This window comes from Anopheles moucheti, chromosome 3 (assembly GCF_943734755.1).
Source record: "Anopheles moucheti chromosome 3, idAnoMoucSN_F20_07, whole genome shotgun sequence".
Lineage (NCBI taxonomy): Eukaryota > Metazoa > Arthropoda > Insecta > Diptera > Culicidae > Anopheles > Anopheles moucheti.
Genome location: NC_069141.1, coordinates 52,911,290 through 52,938,695, shown reverse-complemented (window position 1 = coordinate 52,938,695; position 27,406 = coordinate 52,911,290). Strand labels below are relative to the sequence as shown.

At 43.8% G+C, this 27,406-nt stretch overlaps 1 protein-coding gene across 1 annotated transcript in view; it reads left to right on the top strand.

The window, feature by feature from the left end:
• LOC128300645 (uncharacterized) overlaps positions 1-26,871 on the top strand; it is a 43,615-nt gene extending 16,744 nt beyond the window's left edge. Inside the window, exons 2-6 of the mRNA XM_053036773.1 lie at positions 20,824-20,942; positions 22,475-22,609; positions 22,676-23,353; positions 23,422-24,231; positions 25,013-26,871. Coding sequence (XP_052892733.1) covers positions 20,824-20,942; positions 22,475-22,609; positions 22,676-23,353; positions 23,422-24,231; positions 25,013-25,351 — 2,081 coding nt within the window. The 3' untranslated portion in view covers positions 25,352-26,871. The remainder of the gene's footprint in view (positions 1-20,823; positions 20,943-22,474; positions 22,610-22,675; positions 23,354-23,421; positions 24,232-25,012) is intronic.
• The last annotated feature ends 535 nt before the right edge of the window (positions 26,872-27,406 follow it).

The following is a 27,406-nucleotide window of genomic DNA, read 5'->3' as shown; positions in this document are numbered from 1 at the left end:
TATTGAGCTAGATAAAACTAGTAAGGAGGTTATCTTGGCTATAGTTTTATCACAACAAGCACACAGTAAATGGGTCATAGATGGCAGATATTGTCGATTGAAATTCATGTGGAAACTTTATACACAAATTTCTTCAAATTCTTCTATAATTTAGTCAGAAAATCTTCTCTAAAATCTTTCCGAAAAGTTTATTTTTCAACTCCCAGTTTTTTTCCAAATAAAATCGTTCATTTAACACGTTCCAGTCCTGATATTGCTTACCAAGAGATTGAAACAGCATTGAAATGTAATGAATATTTGAGACGATTTACATACAGAAAACAAAACCACCATTATGACATCTGCAGGTTTTTCCAGCAGGAAGGGTAATGTACCTGTTTTTTTTTTGTTAGTGTCGCACTTATTTGTTCCATGATTTTCCCACATTCGACACCGGTGAGAAATGTGGCAGATATTTTGAGTGCTGCCAGCAACATCAGTGTGGCAATGTTTTATTAATTGAAGTACATGTCAATTATCATTCATTATGCATGCTGATACGTGTGGAATGTAGTACACCACCAGTGCGCACTTTTCACATAGAAACGTGTTGTTGTGCTGTGTTCCTGTGAAGAAAATGGAGACAATTTTCCGTAATTTTGTACAATCGTTTGTATCTTTTATTTAATGTACATTTTTTCGTTTACTTTGTTGGAAATGCTTCATAATTAAATTGAATGATGAATTTGTTTGTATTAGAAAGTTAGAAAGAATATAAATATTAAGATAATAACAATATCAACAGCAACAAAACATATAACAATGTGTAACAAAATCAAACGAAAAGTTAGAGCTTATCACTTGTCGGTGATGGTACATAAATTTTTCCAACCAATCAACCCATTTTGGAACGATTTTCCCCCCGTTCGCTGTGTGTCATTTTCTGCGTACAATTTTGGAACCCGAAACGCTCATCGAAGCGTAAAGATGAACCAAACCCTGACCCAGCATGCGTGAGAAGAATAAAAGCACCCGTGCGCACATACATTCATACAGCAGTGCACGGGCCGTTCGATACGGGCCCCGGGGCAGACATGTCGTCGTAGCATAGAGGCGTGATCGGACGCGATAAAAGTTAACTTTCAAGGTCGGGGCACCGTGCACGGTGAACCGCATGGTTGCGCGATTCCGGTCGCTTAGAGACTCTCCCCCACCCTCCGGCTAGGCGAAACAGGCCACGAGCCGTCTTTTGCAAGCGAGAGCAAACGCGTCTCGAGCGGTTTGTCTATTGCTTTTTTTTCTTTGCTCTTGTCCCATTCGGGTCATTCCTTTGCTAGTGTCGCGGCAAAGCCACGTTACATAATCGAAAATAACCGAAATGGTTTCGAATCGAACTGACCAAAAGCAAACTCGGGTGGTAATAAGAACATGCTCCCAGGAGTTGTTTCAGTGTGGGATGTTTTATTTTGCCGTTTAAAAGTGTTCCGGGTTTTGTGAAGGTTGCCGCAGTGAGTCACCGGGAGTTTACGTTTCATGAATAATATATTGGAGGACTTGAGATGTACAATTCTACCAAAAGAGTATGGAACTTTTGAATCAGCACATACAATGTAAAGTAAACAAATGGGATCTAGTTGGAGCAGTGCAAGTGTTCAACTAGACGCAGAAACGACACACTTTCGTTCGCATTCGCACTCCCATTGCCCGTCGGAAGCACGTTTTCTCACATTCGTCATCACTTAGCACGCCGACCGGCCCGACGGACTGTCACGAAGCGTCGACGTACGATGACAGCTGTCAGTCAGTGATGAAGAGGACACAGATGGATCGTGCGATCCGATCCCGTACCATGCTTTACGGTGACACCGATCGGGGTCTTCAGGGCTATTCCTCCCATTCCATCATCACCTCGCGACCAAAGCGGAAGCAAACGCGTGGCCTCCTTATTGGAATTGCTCAAGCAACACCTGTCCGTGTTCCGTTTCCCTTTGGACTGAAAGGGATCCCGATCCCGACCGGCTTTTCGGTGCAAAGTAAGAGGAGTGCTTGAAACTAGTACCCGCTAGGAAAACCACATTTTGCGTCGTGTTATGGTTGAGGAAAAACATCCAACCGAGACAAATAAGAACGTCTTTGAATCATCGGTTAATAATATACACTTGGGGTTTCGAATTTTCAAACAAACACACCATGGCGATCAGTCTAATAAGTAGCGCAGGTCCCCCGAGCGGAAGTGACTGCACGCGTGCGGCATTCGAAATTACTCCGGGAGCAATGAACTTCGCGGCCTGTACGCCCGTCGTTAGCGTTCCCATGCGTCCAAGCCAGTGAGCCGCGCGAGGGCGTAGTGCGGTGCGTCCGGTGTCTCTGTGTGTTTATTCCCGGTTTTGCTGCCCCGTGTACTTACAGCAGCACAAAAAAAATAGTAAAATCACTCCCAGTATTACAACCGCTGCCGTTCGGTGAGCGTGTGCGGTTGGGCGATGTGTACATTCTGATATTTGCTACTTCTGGTGTTGTGTTTATTCTATTTCAATATGCTACCTGCGTGCTCTATCTCCTCGTTCGACATTTTGTTACTCACGCAAGAGAATTTGAGACTTTTTTCTCTTCGCTGTCGCTCTTTTGCAAACCCCACCACTCACAGCATCCTGATGGGAAATGAACTCGGGGTGAAATGAATTTTATGCTCAAGAGACACTCTCGGGAACTCAGCGGGGGAACAGTGAACGTGAGCATTAAATATGGAGAGCATTCACAGTGAGACGATGAGTATGCTGCAGCTTGCTGTCAGTGAGAAACGAATACTTGCATAACGAAATGTTAGTTGACTAATCTTAAATCTTAATTTTCCAATAATGTATTCAATTTGAGTTTTAGAAGCCAATTCATTCAAAATATTAAAACCCCTAAAAGTTTTATATTCAGAATACTTTATTTACCAGACGAATGACAATGATGGCCAACGTCGCATGAATGGTGGATGGAGTCTCTGCTTGTCTACTCTCCAACCTAGCGCTAGAGGTGATAACTTCAGGGACTATCTCCTCAGGTCAATCCAGATCTTTGCTAATGCTGTTGACAAAGGCATCATAGGCTTAAGGGTCTCCTGCGCAGCAGATGCTTACCAAGGGATTATGCATATGGTCCTGCTAATGAATCCTAACTTCAGCAACGGTGACGTACGAATAGGAGACCGCATCTTGGGTCACAGGTTAGCACCTATCTCCTTGTGTGAGGGAACTTCTTTACTTCAAGCACCTGTCACGACGAAAGATACAGGGACCATGGAATGATACGGAGCCAACCACTCCAACCAAAGTCCTTTGATATCGGCCACAAGGACACAGGAGACGAAAAAGCCCAAATTGAGATGCAGTGACAGCATTTTTGCGTCTAAAACGATAGATTGGCTAATGACAGAACTCGACCGTGCACTGTTTTCAGAGGACGCCCCTACCAGGCTAAGATCGCGAAATGGTTGTTAAGCAATTGATTAAGTAGTTTAAATATTGTGAGAAGTTCTCAACTCATATGGCCAAGTATGCGGGTCCCCACCCTTGTTTACACCGTGCAAAAGTAAATCGCATGCAAGCAAACATTTGCAGTGTAAATACAATTAGTACTCCTTTCCGTAACAACAGAGGATCGATGCATACCGTCATCGACGGGAAGATGTTATTCGGTTGGTAACGGCTTAATTGATGTGTGTTATAATTTCCTAGGCAAATACATTTGCTGACAAACAATCCACGGTAAACATGAAGCTACATTTGCGTTTGCTTGTGATTACCCATGTGCTGCCAGCAAATAATAGTTTGCGAACTAATTTAAACATAAACCAATTAGATGACTGGTTCAAGTACTGGTGGAAGAAGAAATGATGAAAATTCACGAAATATTGCTTCGTTTTTCTTCAATTTGTTTTTAATACTGTGCAATATGTTGGTGCAATATGTTTTGCAATCGTTGGCCACATTTAAATACGTCTTTAATGACGAAATATCAAAACAAACCCGATTATAATAGATTTGCAATACGCTTTTATGTGTTGATGAGCCTCACAGTTAGATTAACGTTTTATGTCTGGGACCGTCGATCGTAAACAGCGCATCCTTACAAGATGTCACAAAGCTGAACGGCCATAAACGAAAATGCAGACTGTCCATTACTGTCGGTCGCAGAGTGAAGATTGGAGAACTTCACACGAGGGTGAAATAAAAATCTAAGCGATAGTCGCCGTCCAAAATATGATACTCGTGTCCCGGCCCCATTCACATGCTCACACTACTGGGACCACCCAAAGGTCCGATACACGTACACATTTTACGTACCATTAGGCGATAAAAATGCTCTCGCCCACACCAATAAAATAGGACGAGCGTCGAGCAAAGAGGAAAATGTAAATTTCATACACAACCACCAGCGACTTTCACCAGCCGTTCACGGTTGGCAAAACCTTCGCGCGGGGAAAGGATATCATTATTATCTGTGAAGAAACGGTGCGGTTCGGTGGGGGATGGCCATTCGTAAGGATGCCTTGGACTATCTTCCAAGAGACCCAGACTAGCAGCTCTAGTGGGATGCGACCGAATGGCCGATACCGTTGATTGCTTGTGGCTCCCAAAATGCCAACAAATTTGTTGTTTTTTCTCTCTACGAATGCATGGAACCTTTTCGTCTTACGGTGAAGAAGCAAAAAAAAAAAGACCCATTGCAGACATCTTCTCTGCTATCGATGATCGACCCCGGGTGGAAACGTTTGTATAATCTCGACCGAATTGGTTGCACCGAAAACCATCCCCGAGGTCACGGTGCAAAGAACCGTCGTGTTCAATTTGTGAAATTCTACGCTGCTGCTTTTTCATGTCTTGTTTCATTCCACAATTCTTCATGTGCCGGCCGGCATTCTGTAAGTTAGTGTCTACAGTTTCTGGCTTGTCGAAACATTGGTACGTTTCGTTGGGGTAATGTGGGGCTCCATTTAATCAAGTGCGTCAAGAAAGGAAAACCTCCGCCAAACATCTAGAAAATGTCTTGTTATGAGCGAGGAGTGATATGAGACGTATGTTAAGAAGTGGAAAAAGTGGTTCACGTGAGGTGAAAATAAATAAATAAAAAAAACCACCTTACCTTCTCCTCAAACCGTTTTCATTTGCTTTGACAAAAATTAAACAGCAAAAAGAACAACCAAGACACTTTACCAAATTAATGTAGATTTGTTTTTTAAGTTTGAGTGCCAGTCGAATGCTAACGATGTGCCTGTTGGTGTGTGTTTTTTTTGTGTCTTTCCCCCACATCCCATTACAGGTGAGTTGACCTGCGTGGTACAAATTGTTCCCCGGCCGGACGAAAACAACCGCGGATGTCCGGTGAAGCGCGGCAGAAAAGTTGTTCAATTTTGTGGTCCAGCGCGGTTCAGCTTGAGCGACACAAAATTGACACTCGAGGCGTACCGAAATTCGGGCAAACTTGTGCTGGCCTTAAGCGCGTACGGCGGGTTTTTCCAGCGTCCAGGGCGGTTCGCTCTCGGCAGGGCAATCTTTTGTATAATTAAGCAATTTTAAGTCTGCCGGGAGCGTAACGCAAACCATTTCGTTTGCGGCTTTTTGAAGGAAGCATACGACCCGGCCATTTTAGTGGCGTAGTTTTCCGGGTGGGAGATGCGTTTTCCCGAAATGGTCTGATTAGCTGGTCGTTTGTGCCAAAAAGGATTGGAATGGTAATTTCTTTACTTTATTCAACGATGGTGCTGGCTATTGAGCATAGCCTTTGCTAGTTCATTATTTTTGGTGAACAGGTTACACAAAATGTTAAAACAATGCCAAAGATACAATTGGTTTAATTACTTGTATAGAGCTTTACATTAGGCATGACAAATTTTTAATTTAAATTTTTGATGTGTATATCAGCTTGTGTTATTCATTTGTTTGCTTTAAATCTCTAAAAACAATATTTTGAGTTTTGGAAGCATCTTACACCTTAAGAATGATTTTTTTTAATAATTTTAAACACCGCTTCAAATGTCTGTGTTTAAAATTCTAAACATGCCCAATCTTCTCTTAAAGATAACTGGATGCTATTATATTTAACAGCAAATGTCATCGTTCTACAATCATTGTAATCTCACAAATAGACATTGTTGAGTAAATGAGTAAATCACAGAGAAGATTATTTTGCGAAGAAATTCTGAACATACTCCATACTCCATACTTGAACTGATCATCTAATATTGCTTCTAAATAATAAACATTAGAGGCTCTTTCAAGATGTTTCTGATTTATTATAATAATCTATTCATTTGATTTGATTTGGTTTAACAAACTTCCAGATAATCCAGTTCCCTATTTGCACAAAAATAAAATAAACAAATCATTTCGTGGAACAAACATAACCATTCCAATCGCAAAAAATGATCCCATACAAATGATAGCTTTCGCAAACCAACTCACAACACGCGTTCCATGTTTATTCGATCTCAATCGCATAAAGACCTATCGATGCAACACACCTTAAGCCGACTGTTTATAGCGATGACCGTGTACTGACGATTGTTTATGAGCTTCCCGAGAACAGATCCAAATTCAATTAGGCGTTTGAATGTTTCGCCATTAGGGAAGGGACATGCCAACATGACCCACTATCAGCCGATGATAAATGGACACTCGTGTCGCCGGTCGTCGATGGGGTGACCTTTTGCCAATGGCTTGACCAACGATCCTGGCACGGTACCACAATGGCGAACAGCTATTGTTGAGGTTGGCAGGCGTTTTAGTCATGCCCGTGCGGACGTGTAGGCCATTTATTTTCTTCTAGGTTATATTTTTGTTAATAGCTGTTAGGGACCTTTATCACTTCATATCTTTACAGTGAAATTCATTCAAAATTTCTTCGAATATAACTTTCTTCAAAATTACCTTCCAATCTCCATATCCTTAAACGATCTTAAATCTACTTAAAATTTATCAATTTAACTTGAAAAATTAATATTAACATTTAAGAAAACATCATAAAACCAAATTCTACCCGATGGAACGGAAAAAGCCCGCATTGAAGGCCCCTTGGTCAATATGGAAATGGGAGGGTTACAGCAACCGTTACCATTTGCATAGGACTCACTGCACCAGATAGGACCCAGGGCTGAGTAAATAGCCCCATTGCTTGACCGATAACGCAAACGCTCCGAAGCGCACAGCTCTACCGAGCTAGAAGGACCAAAAGCGTAACGAAATGGAAGTCTACTTCGTCCGTGAAAATGTAATGCCTTTCGTGTGCCCGGCACCAAACCGGGTCCTTCATCCCTTTCGCTAAACGTTACGAAGGTTGTGGCTATTAGCATCAGGTGACATGCTGCCTTCGGCATAGGCAATATTATTTTATCCTTCCACCGTACATCTTCAACCCACGCTCTGTGGGAGCAACCATGCAATGCACCATTCTGCAATGGTATCGATTTTTTTTCTTTATGGAGCGTAATTAAAACATCACTCCACTCTGGGTGGGGAAATTGTTTTAGCTGCATCCATCATAGAGCGCGGCCTGAAACAAACACGCATTTTGCAAAACTGTTCTCGGGAGAAAGTGAATAAAAGCTAACCGAACGGAAGTGGCTTTCCAAAACAACACACGTACGAGTGGAATCGTTTCGCGTTGGCCAACTGCCCAGGTTGTTCCTTCGAAATGGCAAAGTCACGCCCATGGACATCACACGCGATGGAAACGTGTGAGCCATAAATACAGGAAAACTTCACTGTAGCTTCTCGTTTTCTTTTCTCTCTCTGGAGCACACTGCAGTGATGAAGAACACCCTGCACTGCTGGTCAGCGAGCCGAATGTGGGCTCATAAAGCAACTGAAGATGATGGCCGAGAGGTCGCGCCGTACCCAAAAGCAAGGAAGCGGAAACGACCGGGAACGATCATGTCGAATGAATTATTGCTTTTTGGCAGAGTGGTCGCGTGCGTGCGTGTGTGCTGCCAAGGTTTTGCTAACAATGTGTGCGTGTAGCGTGTGCAGTAATGGTTTTCCTTGACCGTGGAATGCAGTTTTTATCGCTCCATTCACGCACTCGCGAGCGCTTTTGTTGCGAACCGGGAAAGGAAACGACAAAGCGGCAAGATTTATGCTCGACAGAGAAATAATTGAACTGCAACAGTAGCTGGTGGTCGAACAGAATGGTTAAATTGTCAAGAAAAAGAGCTCAAGAGTTGTCTAAAAGAATTATACATTGCAGATCAAAGGCTGATGGTCACTGATATCTTATGTTTAATCGCTATGTAAGGTGCTTTGTTCAAACCTTATGTAGTCCTTCATATGTAGCTTTATCAACCTCATTCGGCAATGATAGCCAGGCAGGAAACGGCCATAAATTAGATGTGGTTGATTTAATTACAACTCCAGAAGCAGCTCATTCAAACATTCCACCGAGGTCATTCCGGTTGCCTCATTAGATATTCAATCTGGGAAGAATAAGTCCAGCACGGCAGGACAATGAGCATAGGAGCAGGTGCAAAATTCGCTTGTCTGTATGTGTGTCCATTTACAATAACCGCAGGCCATAAATCATCGCCATAATAACGATGTAAAGTCATGTAAATAAATGCACTCCCCACAAGATGGGTTAAGGATTTATAGTCCCATCCGTGTGTTAGTGTACGGCTGTGCAATGAAGGCCCTACCATTACTACCGTTGCAATGAGAATGATTAGTGCAGCGAAAACGCAAAACCCCAAACACATCACGTCACATTATTTATTCCTCACGTACAGAGTGCGAGAATGGATAATTGTTTGCTTTTATGTGCAAATATTGTGCCATTTGATGCTCAGATTGGATAAATTGCATCCAATTATCGATAACGGAAGAGGGAGGGCGGATGGAGAAACAACGAACCGGTAATCAATCTTATGTCATTATTGTGAATTTTGCGGTGCGAATGAAGGAAACGAATGAAAATTCGCCATTTTTTGAACGTGCGCTTAACGGTTGAAATTAATAACGAGTGCTGCACAAGTTTGCTGAGGGTGACATTTCAAAGAGCAGGTTGGATGTGCAAAATTGTGTCTCATTTCCCCTCCTTATTACTCGTTCGTGTATCATGGTGCGGTGTGCAGTGTGATTCTGACTCAAAATTTCTTTTTAAGTGCAAATAGTAGAATGAAAAATTAAACTACCATTTCGGGATGTTGACGGTGCCGGCACGATGCACAGTGGTGCTTTTTTTCCTCTGTAGCATCATTGCACAAATTATGAAACCCGGCCCCGGTGTGGCCCCGGTGGAGCTCTAAATAATATCGCTAACATGCTGCACCGTATCCGATCCTGCACAGCGCCCGATCGCATCTGTCTGCAATTTTACTGCTGTTTTATCCCGCTATACACAGGTGGATGTACTCTGGTTTTTTTGGTGCACCGTTGGGTTTGTGATGTCAGTTGCTTCTGCGTACACACCTTTTTCGCATCGAATTTCTGGGCAGTGGGGGGGAAAGTTTTGCTATCAGACGAAAATCGCACACCGTGCACGGATCGCAGCATCACAAAATGCAATTTAGCCTTCAATGGTGTTACCCCGATACCACACCAACAGTTCCCGAAAGTTCTGGGTTGTGCAGCAAAAGCACACCAAAGAGAGGAAAACTCTGTGGGAAAATGTGGGGGGAGTGTGGAATCGAGAGGAAAAATCAAATGCACACGAAAGCGACGCTTGGTGAGCGTGAAATGAATTCAATTTCGCGCGATAGCAGAATCTCACACACAACAACAAAAAAAAATGCGCAACGTCGGTTAGTTTGGATTTGGTCGGCTTTTGCACGCTTCATCGGTGCATTGCGCGTTGCACTGCTCCTAACAGAGGACGAAAAAAATGTACACCGCACTTCATGCTGTGGCTGCTTCCTACCAGCCGCTGGTTTGTTCAAATTTATGAATATTTAATGACAACATCAGGCCATTAAATGCATTCTCCCGGGAGGCGTGACGATGCCTTCAGTGGCTGCACCGTCCGAAAGGGCACGGTTTTGGGCTTGATTTACCAACCAATTCGAGCGGACCGGAATGCAGAATTGTGCATCTGTATATCCCTGGACAATCAGGTTGTTGCTAACCTACACAAGGGCAAAATTTATTCTGCTTTATATCTCGAAATTGGTATGGGAAACGAATACAAACTCGGTAGTCATACATTCGACTGGGTAAAACTCATCTAGAATTTGCGATCAGCATTGATAGTCATTTTTGTTATTTCTTCAAGAACGGTCAGGCTGTATTGCTAACAACTAAGGGAAACTTAATCTATTGTACAATTCACATTCGTTTGAAGACATTTCTTTCTCCAAAGATAGTCATTTTATTGGTAAAACATGTTTACCAAATTTGTGCAGGAGGATGTCTCTGAAGCCTTTGTATCACACGACTTATTTAATTATTTCACCCAATATAACGGTTTTTGTCGTATTTTTTTATCACATAACTTGATCGGTTGAAAAAAGTGTGCTGTACAAATATATGATTTCATTAAAAGTACAATAAAAACGCGCGCTAATATTATCCAGGTTAACACTGAAACAAGCTAAGCCACCAGCAATTGCTATCGATGATAGCATGTCCGCGCTTTCATCCACCACAGGAAATATTGTTTAGTGTATAGCAAAAAGGAAGCACAAAAAAATATAAAACCTTCCCTGACATGTACGCTCGCCGGAAACGAAAGGCAATAAAAACCAAACAAGGGCTCAGTGCTTAATTGTGAATGCAAAATATGATGGCACCTTCGGACAACAAAAAAACAACAGCCTCTTCACCAACATAACAGGGCTGGTTGACTGGCTTGGTTGGTTGATTTTCGTCTGGATTATGGCCAGCGCTCGAGGGAAAGGCTGAGTGCCACACCGTGGGGGACGTAATTGTATGCAAATTAAAGTAGGCGTCCTAGTCAGCCGATTGCAATTAAGCCAGACGCTGATGTTAGAGCGTTGATCTAGCGAGGATGTGTTTTTACGTGGCATACTAATTCTGTTTCGTTCGTTTGCGGGTGGTTTGTTGTCTCGTTTTGTTCGTTTTGCTTCATTAAATTTGCGTCGGTCGTGCCTGATGGAGGCGCCCGGTACTTCATTGCATCCGTGCAGTACTGGGCGCCTCCATTGAAAAGGGTACAAAACCCTAAAGCCGGAAAATGATCGGAAGGAAATTATATTTGACATTTGAATAAATTTTCAAATGCATTTCTAGCCTCAGTTTCGCTGAGAGAATGAGGAGATCAAGGAGACATATTAATCTAAAACGTGATTCAGAAGGCAGTTGAGCTGTAGCACAATTCATTTGCGTTCAAATTACTGCTCTCGCAAGAAACCATGGCCTGCTCTTCACAAACTTGAACTGAAATATAAAATTTCAATCGATCTTTTTATTCGCAAACAAAGTTTGAACGGGATAAACCATAAATATGCATTTTATTTCAATACGTTATCTGAATGTATAATCTCCGTTGCACCCAGCGGCGGATACTGAGCGGCTGTCCTTGCAATATTTATCCCAACGCTCGTGCCTTAAATCAACAATTCTGCTCGTTCGCCGGATAATGCATCGGTAATTCATACACGCCTGCAAGCGACAGCCCTCAGCGGAGCGATAGCTATGCGCGGCATGTAATTTAATCTCCGACATGAAATGAATATTCCGAACGGACGCAAAATTACTTCCATACAGCGCCACGCCAGAGATCCGGGTGACACAAACCATGCACACTCCAGCGCAGGATGTTCCATTTTGATGTCAATTACTCACTAAACTAATCTTCATCTGCCTGTCCATCTTTTCCATCATAATCATCATTATCTTTTGAATGACTTGCCTGCCTGGTGTGGCAGTGAATATTTTTTGACCGCCCGTTCCGCACAAAGGACATTCGGGACGGTTTCCCTGGGTGCACTCAAGACGTCGTAATTTGCAATAAATTTTCATTAACCCACTCTGCCCACAGTTCGGCACTGCTATCTGCTGAAGGTTTTGTGGGTGCTCGGTGTTCGGGCAGTTATCTGTAGCCTCTCGAAATGGACCAACACAAATGTGCACCGAGCAGAAAGTCATCCCGAAACGGTCAGCACCAAACCTTACGACACACACACACAGACACACATACGGACACGGAACGCACGGAAACAAGGGTACGCTTCGGAGGATGATAGAGCGCTGCGGCTGATGACATTTTGATGGAAGGTACAGCCGCACGACCGTGTGTGTGCCACCATTGCATTGCTGCTGTCGTTGGCAAAGGGTGCTGCTAATGAATAATTATGCTAATGCGAACATCACCGTAAAGCCCCATCAGTGCAGGATGGAGTTTTAGAGCGATGAAGTTAGGATGAAGCCATACAGGACTTAATCAGTGCGCGGGTAATATGAATGGGTCGGTCGAGATTGCATGTGAGTGAAAAATTTCTTCGGAAAAGGACGAATGCATGAGCATGGCATTGTTTGACAGCATGCAGTATCGTTAGTCTCCTCATAGATAGAAGTGAAGGAATTATTTATTTTGAAAATTCTTCAAAGAATTCTTACAGTTTATTTCACTGTGGAAGATGTTTCAGAAAATGTTATAAAATGCTCACTTTGTTCCCAACAACTTCGTCACTATCCATCCGGTGCTATAGCCGGAAATTTATACGAATTTCCTGTTTGTGCATACATTTTGCACGCTCTCGTCCAATCGCCGCAAAGTGTTTTTGGCGCCGTTAACCATGTCACGGTGGGTTCAAAGGAAATTCGTTACCCAAAATAGACCTGCTATCGCTCTTACACGCGTAGTTGCAGCAACAGGGCGCATCGTAGAAGTGAACATTAACAACCCGACAAGTAAGCGAAAATAAATAAAACGAAAAAAACAGCAACACCCCCAACGACAAATAACATTCAGCGCTGGGGGAACGTCTGGTTCCATGGCTACCTGCACACTTGAATGGTTGGTTTCATGCACCCTCCAATGTCACGTATTCGGTTGTGATCCTGCTACGAGCCGTACGATATTCACGTTCTTTGTTCGGTCCCACTTGGAGCGGCAGCTGACTGACAGATGGACTCGTTTTTTGAGGTCAGTGGCGTTTGCCAAACCACTCGGTGGGTGGCAGAGTGGCAGGGTTTACCGTCGGTGACCCAACGTGAACTCTAGTGATAAAGTGAAGAAACGGCGTACAACAGTCGGTTAATTTTTCACTATTACCCAAAAGCGGCTAAAAGACACAACGAGCAACAATTTCTGCACTTGGGTATACTCTTTCACTTGGGTTATGGGCGTTTGTTTGGCCGCCAATCCAACAGCACCGCTGCAACCTTTTCCCCGGCACACGAAATGCACGCGAATGAAGCGAAATGAAGCAACAAAAACCGAATTGTTCAGTTGACTAAAAAACAGAGCACCGTTTTGTGTTCTCCGAATGCTGCCCTGTAGTGGTGAGGCAGCGGTTTTTTTGGTCCGATACGGTGACGATACGTCCGTGTGAGTGCTGATTCGTTTATAATACTGATTATCAAGTGTTGTGTGCGCGAGACAACAAAGAAAAGCGATTACTACCCAATGCCCACCCAAGCAAAGTTCCAGGCAGGCAGGCAAGGTCGGCCCCGGGGGGCGGCAGGGCGCACTTATTTTCGTGTATCAAAACAAAAATTTCTCACTCAGCGAGTTGAATGACACGAACCGTGTGGCCCCATTTCGCGAGTTTGGTGTGGTGTGGTTAACGCTCCCATCCCGCGAAACTGAATGCAACAGTACCATTGGGAAGGTTCATTTATTCGTCCACTATCTGCAGCAATTTGTTTGCAGCCTTCAGAAAAATATTCCTTACAGTTATTCAAACCATTTCCGTTCGTTCTTTCACAAAGGTTGAAACCTTCTTCATGAACGTTGGTTCAAAAGACACTCGCGATGCCTTTTTTTTTCACGAACGACATACCGCACGAGCTGGATGTTAGAATGAGTGGTTGCAATATTTTCTCGTCGGCAGCATGTGCTGACATTTGCTGAAGGACGACTCGCGTAAACTTGACTTCCCGCCCTAATGGGGCTCATTATTCAGGGGGATTATGCAAATTGAAGTAACATGTAATAGTAATGGGATGTGGATTTTGCTCGGAAAGATTTTTAGCAACATTGTAGCACAACCATCCGGTCTGTAATGAATGAGTTTATTTTCGTTTCTTCAGTTTGCCGGGGGTAAAGCGATCTTTTCGACCTTATACTCACTGTCATAGTATTTACAACAAGTGTTCCAATATAAATACTTGCAAATGAAGAAAACAACGCATAGATTTGCAAATGGTTTTTTCATCCATGATAAAACTTCGAAAGGCACCATAACAACTGTTTTAGTGAAGTTATTTTGGTGTAATACAGGGTTTTACAATAGACAGGATATGGCGAGTCTAGCTCACTGAATCACTCAAACCAGTGATAATTCCGGACTTTGACAAACAAAAAGCTTTACTGAATTAGCAAATAGGCATCTCGCGCACATTTTGGTAATTTTTATAGAAATCTGCCGATGGTTTGCAAATTGAAGAACCCAAAAGTTGAGGTATGAAATTTTTTTTACGAAAAAAATGATGGAAACTAAGTACAAATAGATATAACTGTAAGATGAAATAAAAATAAAAGATTAAAAACAAATCAAATTTTCTACTTGAATTGAAATGAAAGTGGAATAAAATAACGAATAACAGAAGCAGGATGTGAGCTCTTTTTCATTATTAATCAAAGCCCAGCACATCTTCTAAGGATAAATTATTTTTGGTGCTTTGCACACAGTTAATATTATCATTGTGTCTCTGTGTCCTAACATTTACCAGACCATCCGCTGGATTGAGTGATTTATTTCCGTGCGCCTTGCGAGATTCACTCCCAGGGATTAACACATCCGGATTCATTCTGTCCCGCGTTTCTATTTTACCTGCCTGATAGGTAAAGATTTTTCTGCAGCCCGTTGTCTGCTGCTCTCCCGAGGCATCCATCCATAGCAATAAATTAATTCCCTACCTTGGTAGCGTACTTGGCAACAACAACCTCCATCTAGCGAGTTACCTTCCAGCTAGGTAACCAAAGCTACCGAATACCATCACCACCTAAGGGCGCCTTTTATTTAGCGATAGAAAAAAAAACAAACAACAATCCGTTCTCCTTGCAGTTATTTTCGCTTCCTTCGCTGGAAGACTGTAAGACAAAGGAAGCCCAATTCCCACATGATCCTGGAAGACACGTCGGGCCAAGTTTGTTTCCCGCTCGTTCTGGAAGGAAATTGAATTTCCGCTCATTGACAGCCATGGACGAGCGAGACTATGTACCGTTGCTTACATGAACTGGCTTTTTATTTATCTGCCAGCATCAATTTGTGGCCACATACAGAGGGCAAATGTAACGGTGCCGGCCATCTGTACGGTCGGTGTCTCCAAGGAAGCATCAGACACTTACTGCCCGTATCTTTGCAGAGAAACAAAACATGGAAAACAACGTCAGGGACAGTAAAAGCAGCTGGTTTAACGGTAGGGAAGGAAGAAAAGTGAGGACATAAAGAAAGAATATGTCGAAAGGCTCATTTGCTCCCCATCCACACGGTCCGTGAGCTTTTCTCTCCCGACAGTCTGTGAAAATTACTGCCACGAATAGTCCGGATGAGCCGGAAATGGGCAAAGGAATGCTTTGTGCTGTCAGTTTCCTGCACCTTTTTAGACCACACGGTACGGTACTCCGTGATGGGTGCTGCTCACACCCGAAACGACATTCAACAAGAATTGGGGGGAAGAATTTTGAGTGATTCACTTCTTCACTTCCTTCCGTACGGAGAGCCACGCTGATGTAGATGATGTTGGCTCGGGTTCCCTACCATTATTCCGACACAGCTAGCATCCAGCTAGCTCGCTGCACCAAATATACACTCAGAGAACGATAAATTATCCCGCTTCCTGGATCGAGCCAGGAAAGGAAATTCCATTCCGTATTCACCACACGTTGCCATCATCTTCAGCCCCGACCAATGGTTCCAGCATGGTACGGTATCACGGTTTGGTTCTCCGAACAAACTGCAGAACAACGGACCCGGGCCTCGTTCCTTACGTGTTTGGCTGGGTTGATTTATTAAGCAGAACAAGCAATTCAACGTGCTCAACATAGTTCCAGGAAGGTTTGGGTTTGATCTTGCTCGAAAACGACCGTAAACTTCGGAACTCATTTTCGTGCTCCGGATAGTGAAAGATCCGCGCATTCCACTGGAAACGTAGCAAAGTTCTTGAGAAATATAATCACCATCGTTCGCAATTATGTTGTTAACCTTTGTCATGCAAACAAGACCAATGGCTACTTGGACAGCGTGTCGGGGTGAAATGGTGTCGTTGTCGCCCAATAAACATAGCAGTTTGAATGATTGTTTATCATGACTGAGAAAAATTGACCGATTGGATGATGGTTTCCCAAGAAAAGCAATAAGCGGAGGTTATTTGTACATCGTTCAAGTCGTTATTTGAAATCTAACCTTCCGAAACCCAATGAATGCGAACAGGAATTAGACTGTAAATCACCTCCAATATTATTTACACATCCACAGGGAGATGGAGCCTAATCCAGCAGTAGGGGTTTTAAATTCAAACAAAATTTGTTGCATTCATTGTGCACCGGTCTTGTTTCTTTTGTTTAATCGGCTTAGTCGGGGAAAAAACACACAAGGATATGTGTGCTTAGGTGCGTATGTGCACACCCAACCAGCCCAAATGACACATGTATCCGAAGCGACTATTACCGAGGCCATACACCGGCGTAACAACCGAGAGTCGGCGCGTAATACTTGCGTTATCAGCTTACAAGGCAGCAAGTTAAACAGCGTCCCAGTGGCAGAAGCGGCAGCAATACAAACACTGTCACCGTTTACCGATAGCGTTACATGTTTGTTTTTGTTCGGTTCGTAAGCCTTATACAACCTTTTCACCAACCCTGACGTCAGTCAGTGCGCGCTGGGTGGTTACGCTCAAGGGCAATTGGAAATTGGGAAAGGAACAGCAATGCGATTGCCATCCGTTTGTTCATGAAGCTGGAAGGATGGGAAAATCTCGATGCGGATTTGTCTCATAAAACATGTCTGCTTAGAATAAATCATTTAAGAAGTAAATTAATAGGCAGTTATGGTAGGGAATGAATCACCCTGTGCTTGGTGACAGTTGAGACGATAGCTGGCAACACGGTTGTCAGTAGGTAGCTAGCGAAGGTAGCTGTAGTAGGAGTATGTTTCGGGAACTGTTGGTTGCAATTGCAATAAAGGAACTTGCATTTTTTAATACCCGTTCCTACAGTTATATAACAACAAAGGCCCTACAGAAAGTAGACTGCTGTAACATTGCATTATATTTATACACCGCATTAGCTTCGGGTTTTGAGTGTCGAACCCTGGTAACATCGACCGTTAAGATATTTGTATTTGTAAAGATATTCAACTTGCAAGATCTTCAACTTGTTCCAATCTAATATTGCTCAGTAGCGTGAAACGACGCCTCCAATTATTCTGAGCACCTCTCTTCTAAACACTCATTGAATCGCTGACGGAAAGACCACCATTCAGAACCTAGGCTGAACACTAACCTAGCCCAACAGCGACGACTCCACATTCCACTGATAGTTATCGTGGGCACCCTTTACGCGTCAGGCGCGTTTTACCACCGACTGCAATGAGTGCATACGGTAGACACTTGCTTGAAACCCACCAAGCGCAGCTACTCTGAGTAAGACAGAAATCAAATCTCGCACCCACCCCGTTGACGTGCACATCCAGAATGAAAACAAATCATCGCTCAAGCATTATCAGCGTGCACGTCAGACGTGTGCTCCGTGGCACGTCGTCCTATACCGTGAACGCGGTAATTTACGGCAGATGGTAAGACGCGGGCAGGTGGTGATTCATTGATGCTCGGAGATAGTGGTTCTGGGCAACAGCGGAGTGGATGGCGAGAAAGTGGAGGGCCATGGGAAAGTCCGGTCCGTCGAACTCGAGCGTCCACAGCGCGTCTTATCAGCCACAGTTTGCTGCGAAGCATCTGTAGTACAGGTGTCAGAAATCGCAGGTCTTGATCAGGAACGGCGTCATGTATGTTGGGGTTTGGAATGGAGCGATCGGGCAACAGCGAAGGGTCAACGTACGCTAATCAACGCGAAGAATTAAAAGGAGGGCAACAGAAAGTCAGTTGTTTTTCGTGATAAAAGATGATAAAGGTAGAAAAAACAATGCTTCATCAAAATATAGAACTCCCCATTCCGAGTTCCAATATATTTCCAAACTTACGAAATTCGTAAGATTATACTTATAGAATAAGACGTCCTTAGAAAATGTCCTTAGTAAGAGGTTAAATCTAATTAAAATGTAACATTTTAACTTCCAAATAATTCCCATTTCATACTGCAGCAGCGTGATTATCAGCGTTATGAGCACTCCAGTCCCATAAATAGCTCACGAGTTACAGAAACATCTTCACTCCCGCGACGATGATCTAATCACAACGCGTAACCTTGCGAACCATCCATTTGAATAGCCATGAAGAATGACAATTCCGAACCCCCTGACAGCTCATTGCAGCGGAGTTCCACCACATTCCCGTTCCCACCAATGTCAACTTGTTGATTCGACGGTACCAAGCCTCCATCCGCCTGCGCCACGATGACGCATCGCTTTGCGAACTTTTCCATCACAACAATCGCTCCGGCAACAACCTGTGGCGGCTTATGGATAGATTACCACCGTCACTATGTATCATCTCCACGTGGCCTTTATATGGGCCGCCATAAATGGGGAAGTGGATTTGGCTTTCTGCTTCTTTTCGCTGCTCATCCCTTAAGCATCGTTTCGTCCCGTCATTCTGGTTGATTATTTTCCCCCATCATCGAACATGTTTTTCTTTCCGCTTTCGCACACCACCGGGGCACTGTTTGGGGCGAGCATTTCCATATTTCCAGCGATGGGTGGCTGGTGCCGAATATATCACGGGCTAAAGGCGACTCTTGACGCTGTTGGCATTGTGATGATAACCTTCAGTCAATGTCATGGTTATTGGTGGACGCGTGCATCTTCCAATTCGTTTGCTGCTGTCACCTGTTCCGCTTCGGCTGTTTCTCTGTCTGGAAGCTAACCGTTAAGTTAAGCATCCTTCAAGGCTCTTCTTGAGTCGTATCGTCACTTGTAACTTTTGCTTTAGCAACTTTTCGCAAGGCCAAACTTGGAATGGCTTGGAAAAAGATTTATTTTGTGACTATTGTTTCGTCTTCTATTTACAAAACTTGGGGTAGTTTGGAGATATTTGATGAAGTTTTTTTTTCTGACGAATGTTTCAAGGGCAAAGGTACTCTCAATGGGATAGAGAAACAATAAAGCAACAATTCAATTGTCGCGTTTCTTATTCTTAAATTGTATTTGTTCTGTGTGGCCAACTACGTGTTAACTGTATATGTATATCTAAGCATCAAAGGAGCCATATGAGGCTCATTCAATAAAATAAATTAACAAATTAATAAATTCATTAATTTTCACGTTGTCGTTTAATAAGTTGTGAATACAATATTTAAAATATTTTAAACAAGTAAGGGTTTCATTTATTTATTAACATTATTATTCATTTATTATTTAACATTATCATTTATTTATTATTTATTTATTATTTATGAAGGGTTTTATTATTTATTAGTAAGGGTTTTATATTATTAACCTACAATTTCCTATCTGATTTATATCTAAATGCTTTCAAATCACACAAACTTCGGCACGGTCACGATTATTAGGTCAATCCACATTGGCTTCGGTATTAATTTTTTCGCCCACTCTCCTATCGGAACTCGGTGGCCAACAGCGATCGAAAATCGTAACGGTAAGACGCTGTAAGATGCCTCCTCCCTCTCCCGGGGGGACCACTATCGGGTGACTAAAAACAGGGGCGATAACGCGACGAACGGACTTACGCGAGCGGCAACCGGAGCTCAGACATGTAAAGCGGGCTTGAAGTCCAATTAAAACTCCATCAATATTGATGGCCATCGGATAAGTTTCAGCACCGCACCGTACTGTACGCAACAGGTGAAACCATCGTGGAAAAAGGTGGATCCGGAAAGTGGTTGGACAGCGTTCCGTGCTTGTGCCAGCCCTTTTTACCCGAACGCCCGCACCAAATCAATACTGAGAGGGTTGGGATAAAGACATGAGCTTTCCGTTCTGCTGGTGAACGGTGAAATAGGATCTTGTGCAGCGCGTGGAAGGATTGCTGAAAGCCACGCTGGTGGAGAATGGAGAGTGGGCGGGTTGATGAAGTTGGATAAGTATCAGCTAATGGTTCGCTAGTGGTCGGATAATCAGCACGCATATCCACTTGCAGCACCATTCGGCGAACCATGTCCCTGAGCATGGGTGAGGAAAAATATTACCCGCTTTGTGGGGAAACGTTCGATTTGAAGCAAAGGGAATACTTTGCTCAGGAAACATAAATATTAGTAGCTTTTGTCGTAAATCATTCTTATGACATTATTAGTTTGCAAATCTTATCACAGCTGCAAATTACTTTGGGAGAGTTTAATTCTAACCTATATGTCTACAAACTTGCGAAGTATAATCATGTGTCAACTCATTGTTTCACAGTCAATGCAGTTCAATACAAATTTACTTGCTTAAGCTATAATTTAGCATTTACATAAATTCATATCTGCTTCTTTCAAGTATTTGAAATATAGTAATTATTAAAACATAATATTACAAAACCTTCGACGCATCCATTTCTTATGCCGAGACAGAGCCGTATCTTTGTCTGCCCACACTAATCTTCCTTCCGCCTCTCTTCCCAACAGTTCCCAACAGCGCCAAAGGACTGCAGCTGCGCTCGGAGGTGTTGCATCGGTTGCAGCACTACCAAAGTGCTCTGGCCGATGCCGACAGTGCACTCAAGTGTCTGCCAACGTCACACAAGGTAAAGCTCACTCAAATTCATACATTCAATTCTAGCAAAACTGTCGCCACCCACGGCTTAGGCAACACACGTCAGAACGTGACCACGGTGTCGCGTTTTCCGAATGGGAAAACATTCTGCCCACTCCATGCACCGCCTTCTCGGGCCGCAACGCCGTTCGTAACGCCGTGATGTAATGGAAATCGAAACCAAATTTTACCAACAACTGCACCAACATACACACACTCACACACCCACCCACGTAAGGTCCCCAATCGTCCCAACTCCGCGCCGGGGAGTGTGTCTCGTGCAGTGTTGGCGATTGCTGGAGCGTCGAAAAATGGTCCACCGAATGCACGTTTTCGTGAAGCCGTCCCTGCAACCGTGCGAGCGGTGCTCGGAGGGGGAAGGGAGGTACACAGGATGGTACCGGTTTTTTCGTCATTTGCTAAATCTTTCGCAGCATGTGCCAATCCGGCACATGGCGTACGATTTTTCGTACTCATCCGGCCATCCTATGGGTTCTTACGGGGCGTCGGCCCGGACCCGTTGCGGCCGGTTGTAGCCGGTTGGTGTGCTGTGACATAATCTCAAAATTTGTGCGACGGTAATTTAATATTAACGTTGCGTAGCCATCCGGCGGGTGGTGGCCCAAGATTAGCGCAAGCAGCAGTGGAAGAAGGCAATTTTCTCCGATGAATCAACAAAGCCAAGACCTCAAATGAATTTATTCGCAATGCTTTAACCTGACTTTTTGTTCTCTCATCGGCGCACACACAGCTTCCCTTTGGGTAGACTTTGTTTTTCACATACATCACAATAATGAAAACAAAAACATCTTGCGCGGTGGTTCAGCCACGTTCTCATTGACATTTCTCGATTAATGCAGGACGGAGTTCGTTTAACATTTTACTGTTACGGCTATGTGCTGATCATCCCTCCGCCTCGGATGAATCAGTTCGAAAGACAAGCAGTGCATGAAATTTTTATACAAACGAGCATGGCTTCACTACCAAAACGTGAGCCCTTGCAAAGTCAGCTCCGCGGAACTCCATCCCCTGGAACTCCACGGAGGAAACAAAAACGTGCATCCAAAAAGTGTGATGAAGAGTGCCAGTGAGTGGATGCAAACAAAAAAAAAATGTTGTTAGATGGTTTGGTATTGTTTTGCATTGATTCTTCGGTACATGTGAGTTTGACTGCACGCGTTTCGATGCACACATGACGAGCCGGTGTTCGAGACACCGTTTCATAAAGTTCCTGCCGTGCGAAGTCCTTGATGTGTCCAATGGACGGTAAACTTCGAGCACGTTTATCGGTTGCTCATTGAACATGTATGAGATTCATCTTTGGTCACTCTGAGTGGCAATACCCGCGTTGAATGCCTTGATCCTACCTTGATTTAACGTGATCTTGTCATTGTCACTGTAGGAGGTTCAAAAAGGGGTTACAGTTTGAATAAATTGTAGCTTTAATTGCATTCTAAAAAGATCATGTTATTGTTACAACATAAAATTATAATTTAAACAAATTTTCTGAAATCCTCCTTCCAGGCCCACTATTGCCGAGCCATATCGTTGTCAGCGCTGGGAAAGTACGAGGAAGCAGTTATAGCACGATGCTTGGCCATCTTCTTGGACCGGCAGTCGCATGCCGTACCGAGTAGTATAAAATCTGAACTGATGCAGGTAAGTTTATCAATCACCAATCCCCCAATGCAATCAAACGTTTCTAACACGTGCCAACTCTTGCAGGATCTGAAACGATTGCTCCTAGAATCGCCTAGTCTTGCATCTCGCGTCCCGCAGCACGATCACAACCAGCCTGACGAACATGACGACCCGCTCGGGTCGATCTTTGATCATTCGTATGACTTGATTGCTGGATGCCGTAAACGACGCCACCGTTCCCCGCAGCGTCGTAAGTCCAAGAAACAGTTCCTCACCCTACGCCAAGGTGACTTCGATGCAGACCATTCCGACTACGGTGGTGAAGACTACCTGAGCAGTGATCTCCTCTTCGACTACATGGAAGATCCATACAGCGAAGAGTCATTGCTCGGTCCGGCCCACACCCGGCACCGTCAGCACCGAAGCCATCATCGAAGGCGCAGGAAGTCGGGCAGCACGATGCTGCAATCTGATCTCAAGCTGGAGCAACACCTGCAGGACCATCAGTACCATCAGCAGCGGGAGCAGCAGAAGGAGCAGCTGCTACCGTGTGACTCGATCATTCCGCAAGGGAATCCGCGACTCAAGTCTCTGCTGGACCGTTTGGATGGTGAGCTGAAGTCGACCCGATGGTTGGACACTACCCCCGTTCGGTTAACGGTGAACACGTCCTTGATAGAACCGTCGGATTTTGACTGTGTGCTGTGCTGCCGGACTCTCTGGCGGCCAGTTGTGACTCCCTGTGGACACACGTACTGTTGGGTAAGTGGTCAGAACCATCCTCTCGAGTTTGTTTGCTTCATTCTCCTAACATCACTCTTCTGTTGCAGGTTTGTCTTGACCGATGCATGGATTATTCGTCGTCCTGTCCGCTGTGTATGGCCCCGCTGGTGGAACAGTTCCGCAACCATCTACCCGGCGGTGCAGCCGGCGTGACGGAAGCGGCCAGTTCAAGTCCCGCCGGGACACCCACCAACTTGATCTCACTGGCGAAGCGCAAAATGACACGCTTCGTCGATCTCGCCATGCAACGCTTCATCCCGGAAGCGTACGATCGGCGCCAGCAACAGGAACAGGACCGGGAACCGACCGTTCCGGTGTTCATCTGCACAACCGCATTCCCTTCCGTGCCGTGCCCACTGTTCGTTTACGAGCAGCGCTATCGGCTGATGGTGCGCCGAGCAATCGAGAGCGGCGAACGACGGTTCGGTATTGCACTTCCCGCACAAAACGGTCGCCAGCGGTACGTGGAGTATGGGACGATGCTGGACATTCGGGACTGCGTGCAGCTCGGGGACGGTTGCTCCATCCTCTCAACGGTGGGCGGTCGACGGTTTCGGGTACTGACGCGCCATGAACGGGATGGGTATGATACGGCGCACGTGGAGTTTTTTGAGGACGAAAAGATCGGTGCTGGATCGGAGGCCGAAGAGCGGCTGCAGCTGGTGCGCGATCTGCACGAGAAGGTGCTGCTGAAGGCGATCGATTGGCACCAGAGTCTGCCGGAAAGTATACGGTGTGAAATTTTCAAAAGCTTCGGCAAGATGCCCGACCTGGAAGAGAACTGGGAGGATGTGACAGATGGACCGGCGTGGGCATGGTGGATCATTGCGATCCTTCCCCTGAACGACAAGCTCAAGGTAAGAGATTATAGAAATCTTGGAAAATAGGAAGAATAGAGTTCCCATTCATTCGTAGGGAATAGTTTTTATACTTTTAAAGCAATTTAATCCATTTTATAAACAATAATACTTTAAGATATTTTTAAGAATCGAATTGGAAATTGGCCGATTGGTAATGCTCGTAAATTTTGGGCAAATTTCATCAAAGTAGTAAAGTCGCTTTGGAATAACTCTAGTATGGAATAAGTAAAGTCTTCTAAATGGATGAAGTTATGTTCATTTGAAGATGCTAAGCCATGTCTCGATGGAAGACGATCATGTAATCTTTGAAAGAATACTTAATTTTTGACGTCAGATCCTTTCGCCAAAAAATGATTCAGATATCTTTTCATACTCGATCACTTCGTAAAATTCTCTTAATTAGAAGCAAATTATTTATATCAAAAATTCTAATAGCAAGCATAAAATATAGTATTGTTTTTCATGAATATTTGCAATTAAATAGTTAAATTAAATTTAAATAAAATAAATTAAAATAATTAAATAAAAAACATGCTTTGAAGATTGTTGAGTTTTTGAAGATACATGATTAATATTATTTATGATTCACGAATCTTTGGAACAGTTATTCAGATATATTCACTTAATTCAGTTCAGTTTAGCTCATTAAATCCTCCCCAAATGAACCACTTTCCATTTCAGCGAAGGATTAGGGATTAGATAGATTTAGTATTTTAACGACTTCTTTACGACATTGCGCATACTAATAACATCGTTTTATTTTCTTCTCCCATCCAAGGTCGACATTCTCTCGACAACGAGCCTGAAGAAGCGGCTGCGTGCAATCGACAAAACGCTCAACCTCGAGTCAGCCCAGCAGAAGCGTCAGCGCTCTGTATGCGTCATGGCTGGCGCATCGTCCGCGTGCTGCGAAGGACTATCATCGACGCAACAGTGCCAAGCGATCGACTGTTGCCTGCGAGAAAGAACTACCTCAAGCGTTCATAATCACCACCATCATCACCATCATCACGATAGCGACAGGCAGGCCGATACTACGCAGCATCTGCACCATCATCACCATCACCATCACCACCACCATCATCTGAGCACGTCCACGGACGAGTATCTGCTGTAGAAAACAAAATGGTACACGGGAGCAAAAGCAAAATGCATCCATCAGGATTTAGCAAAACATTAGTAACTTCCACTGTCACGCCGCAAAAGTGATCGGTGCAAAACAAAAAAAACCAAGGGTCTCCATTCGCACAACAAACCGATTCGGTATGAAACAGATGGGAGGTTCATTTGGTGTCCCATGTAGAAGCAAGTATGCAAAAACAAACTCAACAACAACACGGTAGAAGAAATTCCTAACCAAAGGGAAAAAAGGAAACGATGGATCAATGGCAGGACGGCGAGATAAATTAAACATTAGCACAGGAAGGCGGAAAGTGAATGATCAGACGGATCGTGATTGTTGATGCATTTGATTAGTAGCGGAAATGGAAAGCAAACGTTTGTGCCAGTTTAGGTCAGTGGGCGGATACCAGTTTATGCACAGTCCAAGTCCCCATATCGTCACGAAAATGAAACATAATTCAAGCTTTAACGAGTGTAATTCCAAAACGCCAAATCCATTTTTAACTAGCAACCAACCTACTGCAGTGCAATGCCACTGGAAAAGTGTTTTCCTCTTCCCACTTTTTTAAAGAAAGCGACATCCTTGCCCATATATCGATAAGCATACATAACCAGAAACTACCTTTGCAACACACACAGACACACACACACACACATTCACGTAATACTTTTGCAAAAACAGTTCGAGCGCTTACAAACCTAGCACCCTAGTCACATCGATTTGATCTAATTAACCTTTTGCCCTGTTAGTGTTTGCAGTACGTACCACGGCATATGCAACTCGTATAATGCAATGTCGCATATGTATTCAATCTTTCAACGGTGGATATAAGCAAACCCTCCCTTTAGCCACTTACTACAACTTCCAATATTACCAGTTCGATATACTCCGATCGCGTTTGCGCACTTACATCCTTGCTCTCGTATATCTTCGTAACGTTTGCCTTTTGGGAATGCTATCCCACGGTGAGAGTCTTGTACAGCAAGCTAACTTTATCACACTATCTAAAGCGTTCTTTCTTATCGCTCGTATTTGCCAACATTGTTCCCGTTTTCCCTTTCTACCAATTCACTATCTTTCCTTCTCCTGGGAAAACCGCGTATGGAAATTTGTCATAAACTCTACAAACTATACATACAGATACATACATATATATATCAAGAGCAAATTTGTGCATTTTTGTAATAGCTAATGAAAATTTAGGAAACAGTTACACTGTTGTATGAAAGTGTCGTGAAACAGAAACTAAATTCATGCAATTGAAAAACTAAAGAGATGGGAAGAAAATTACCAAACAAAATAATTGAAACAAAAAGAACCCAGATCAAACACACGCATAAACAAGAAGGGAAAGAAGCTGACAAGGAAATGGAATGGAAGCAAACTAGCGGTGCTGTGAGACAATGTGAGGACAATCTTTTCCTGCAGGTGACCAAAACACACACAAACGAACAAAACCTACAAAACAATGCAACGGAATCGGTTTTCTATGAGGGCAACAGGGGGGTGGAGGACCACTCCCCTCCTTCCTCGATCCAGAAGGGAACATTTCCTCAATCAAATCAAATTTCGAGTAGCAGAATTAGGATGGGCCAGGCTGTAGTTAGCTGCCAACAATGGGACGCAGTATTCAACGCACGTCACACACACCCTTTTGCTTGAACAATTAGTAAAGAGAAAGGGACAACAAACATACACACTCACGAGCTGCAATAGAAACGAGATGCAATGGAACAATCTGGAAACAATCAGTAAAGCAATTCTCATAATCAACTTCCTGTGTATAAATGCTACCAGTAGATACGGAGCGGATACTTAACCGCTGAAAATACAGCCCCCTCCTCCCCTCCACACACACACTCACACACTCACAGATACACTCAAACGCAAAGCAAAGAAAAGCGGAAGGACTCTGACACTGATCTGCTCATCTGCTGCTCTTAACTCCAGTTACTCTTATGTTCCATCCGATACCCGGCAACGGTATTTGACTTTGATGCGATTTGCTGATAGTTTTGATTGTGATATACTATGAAATTTAGTACTATA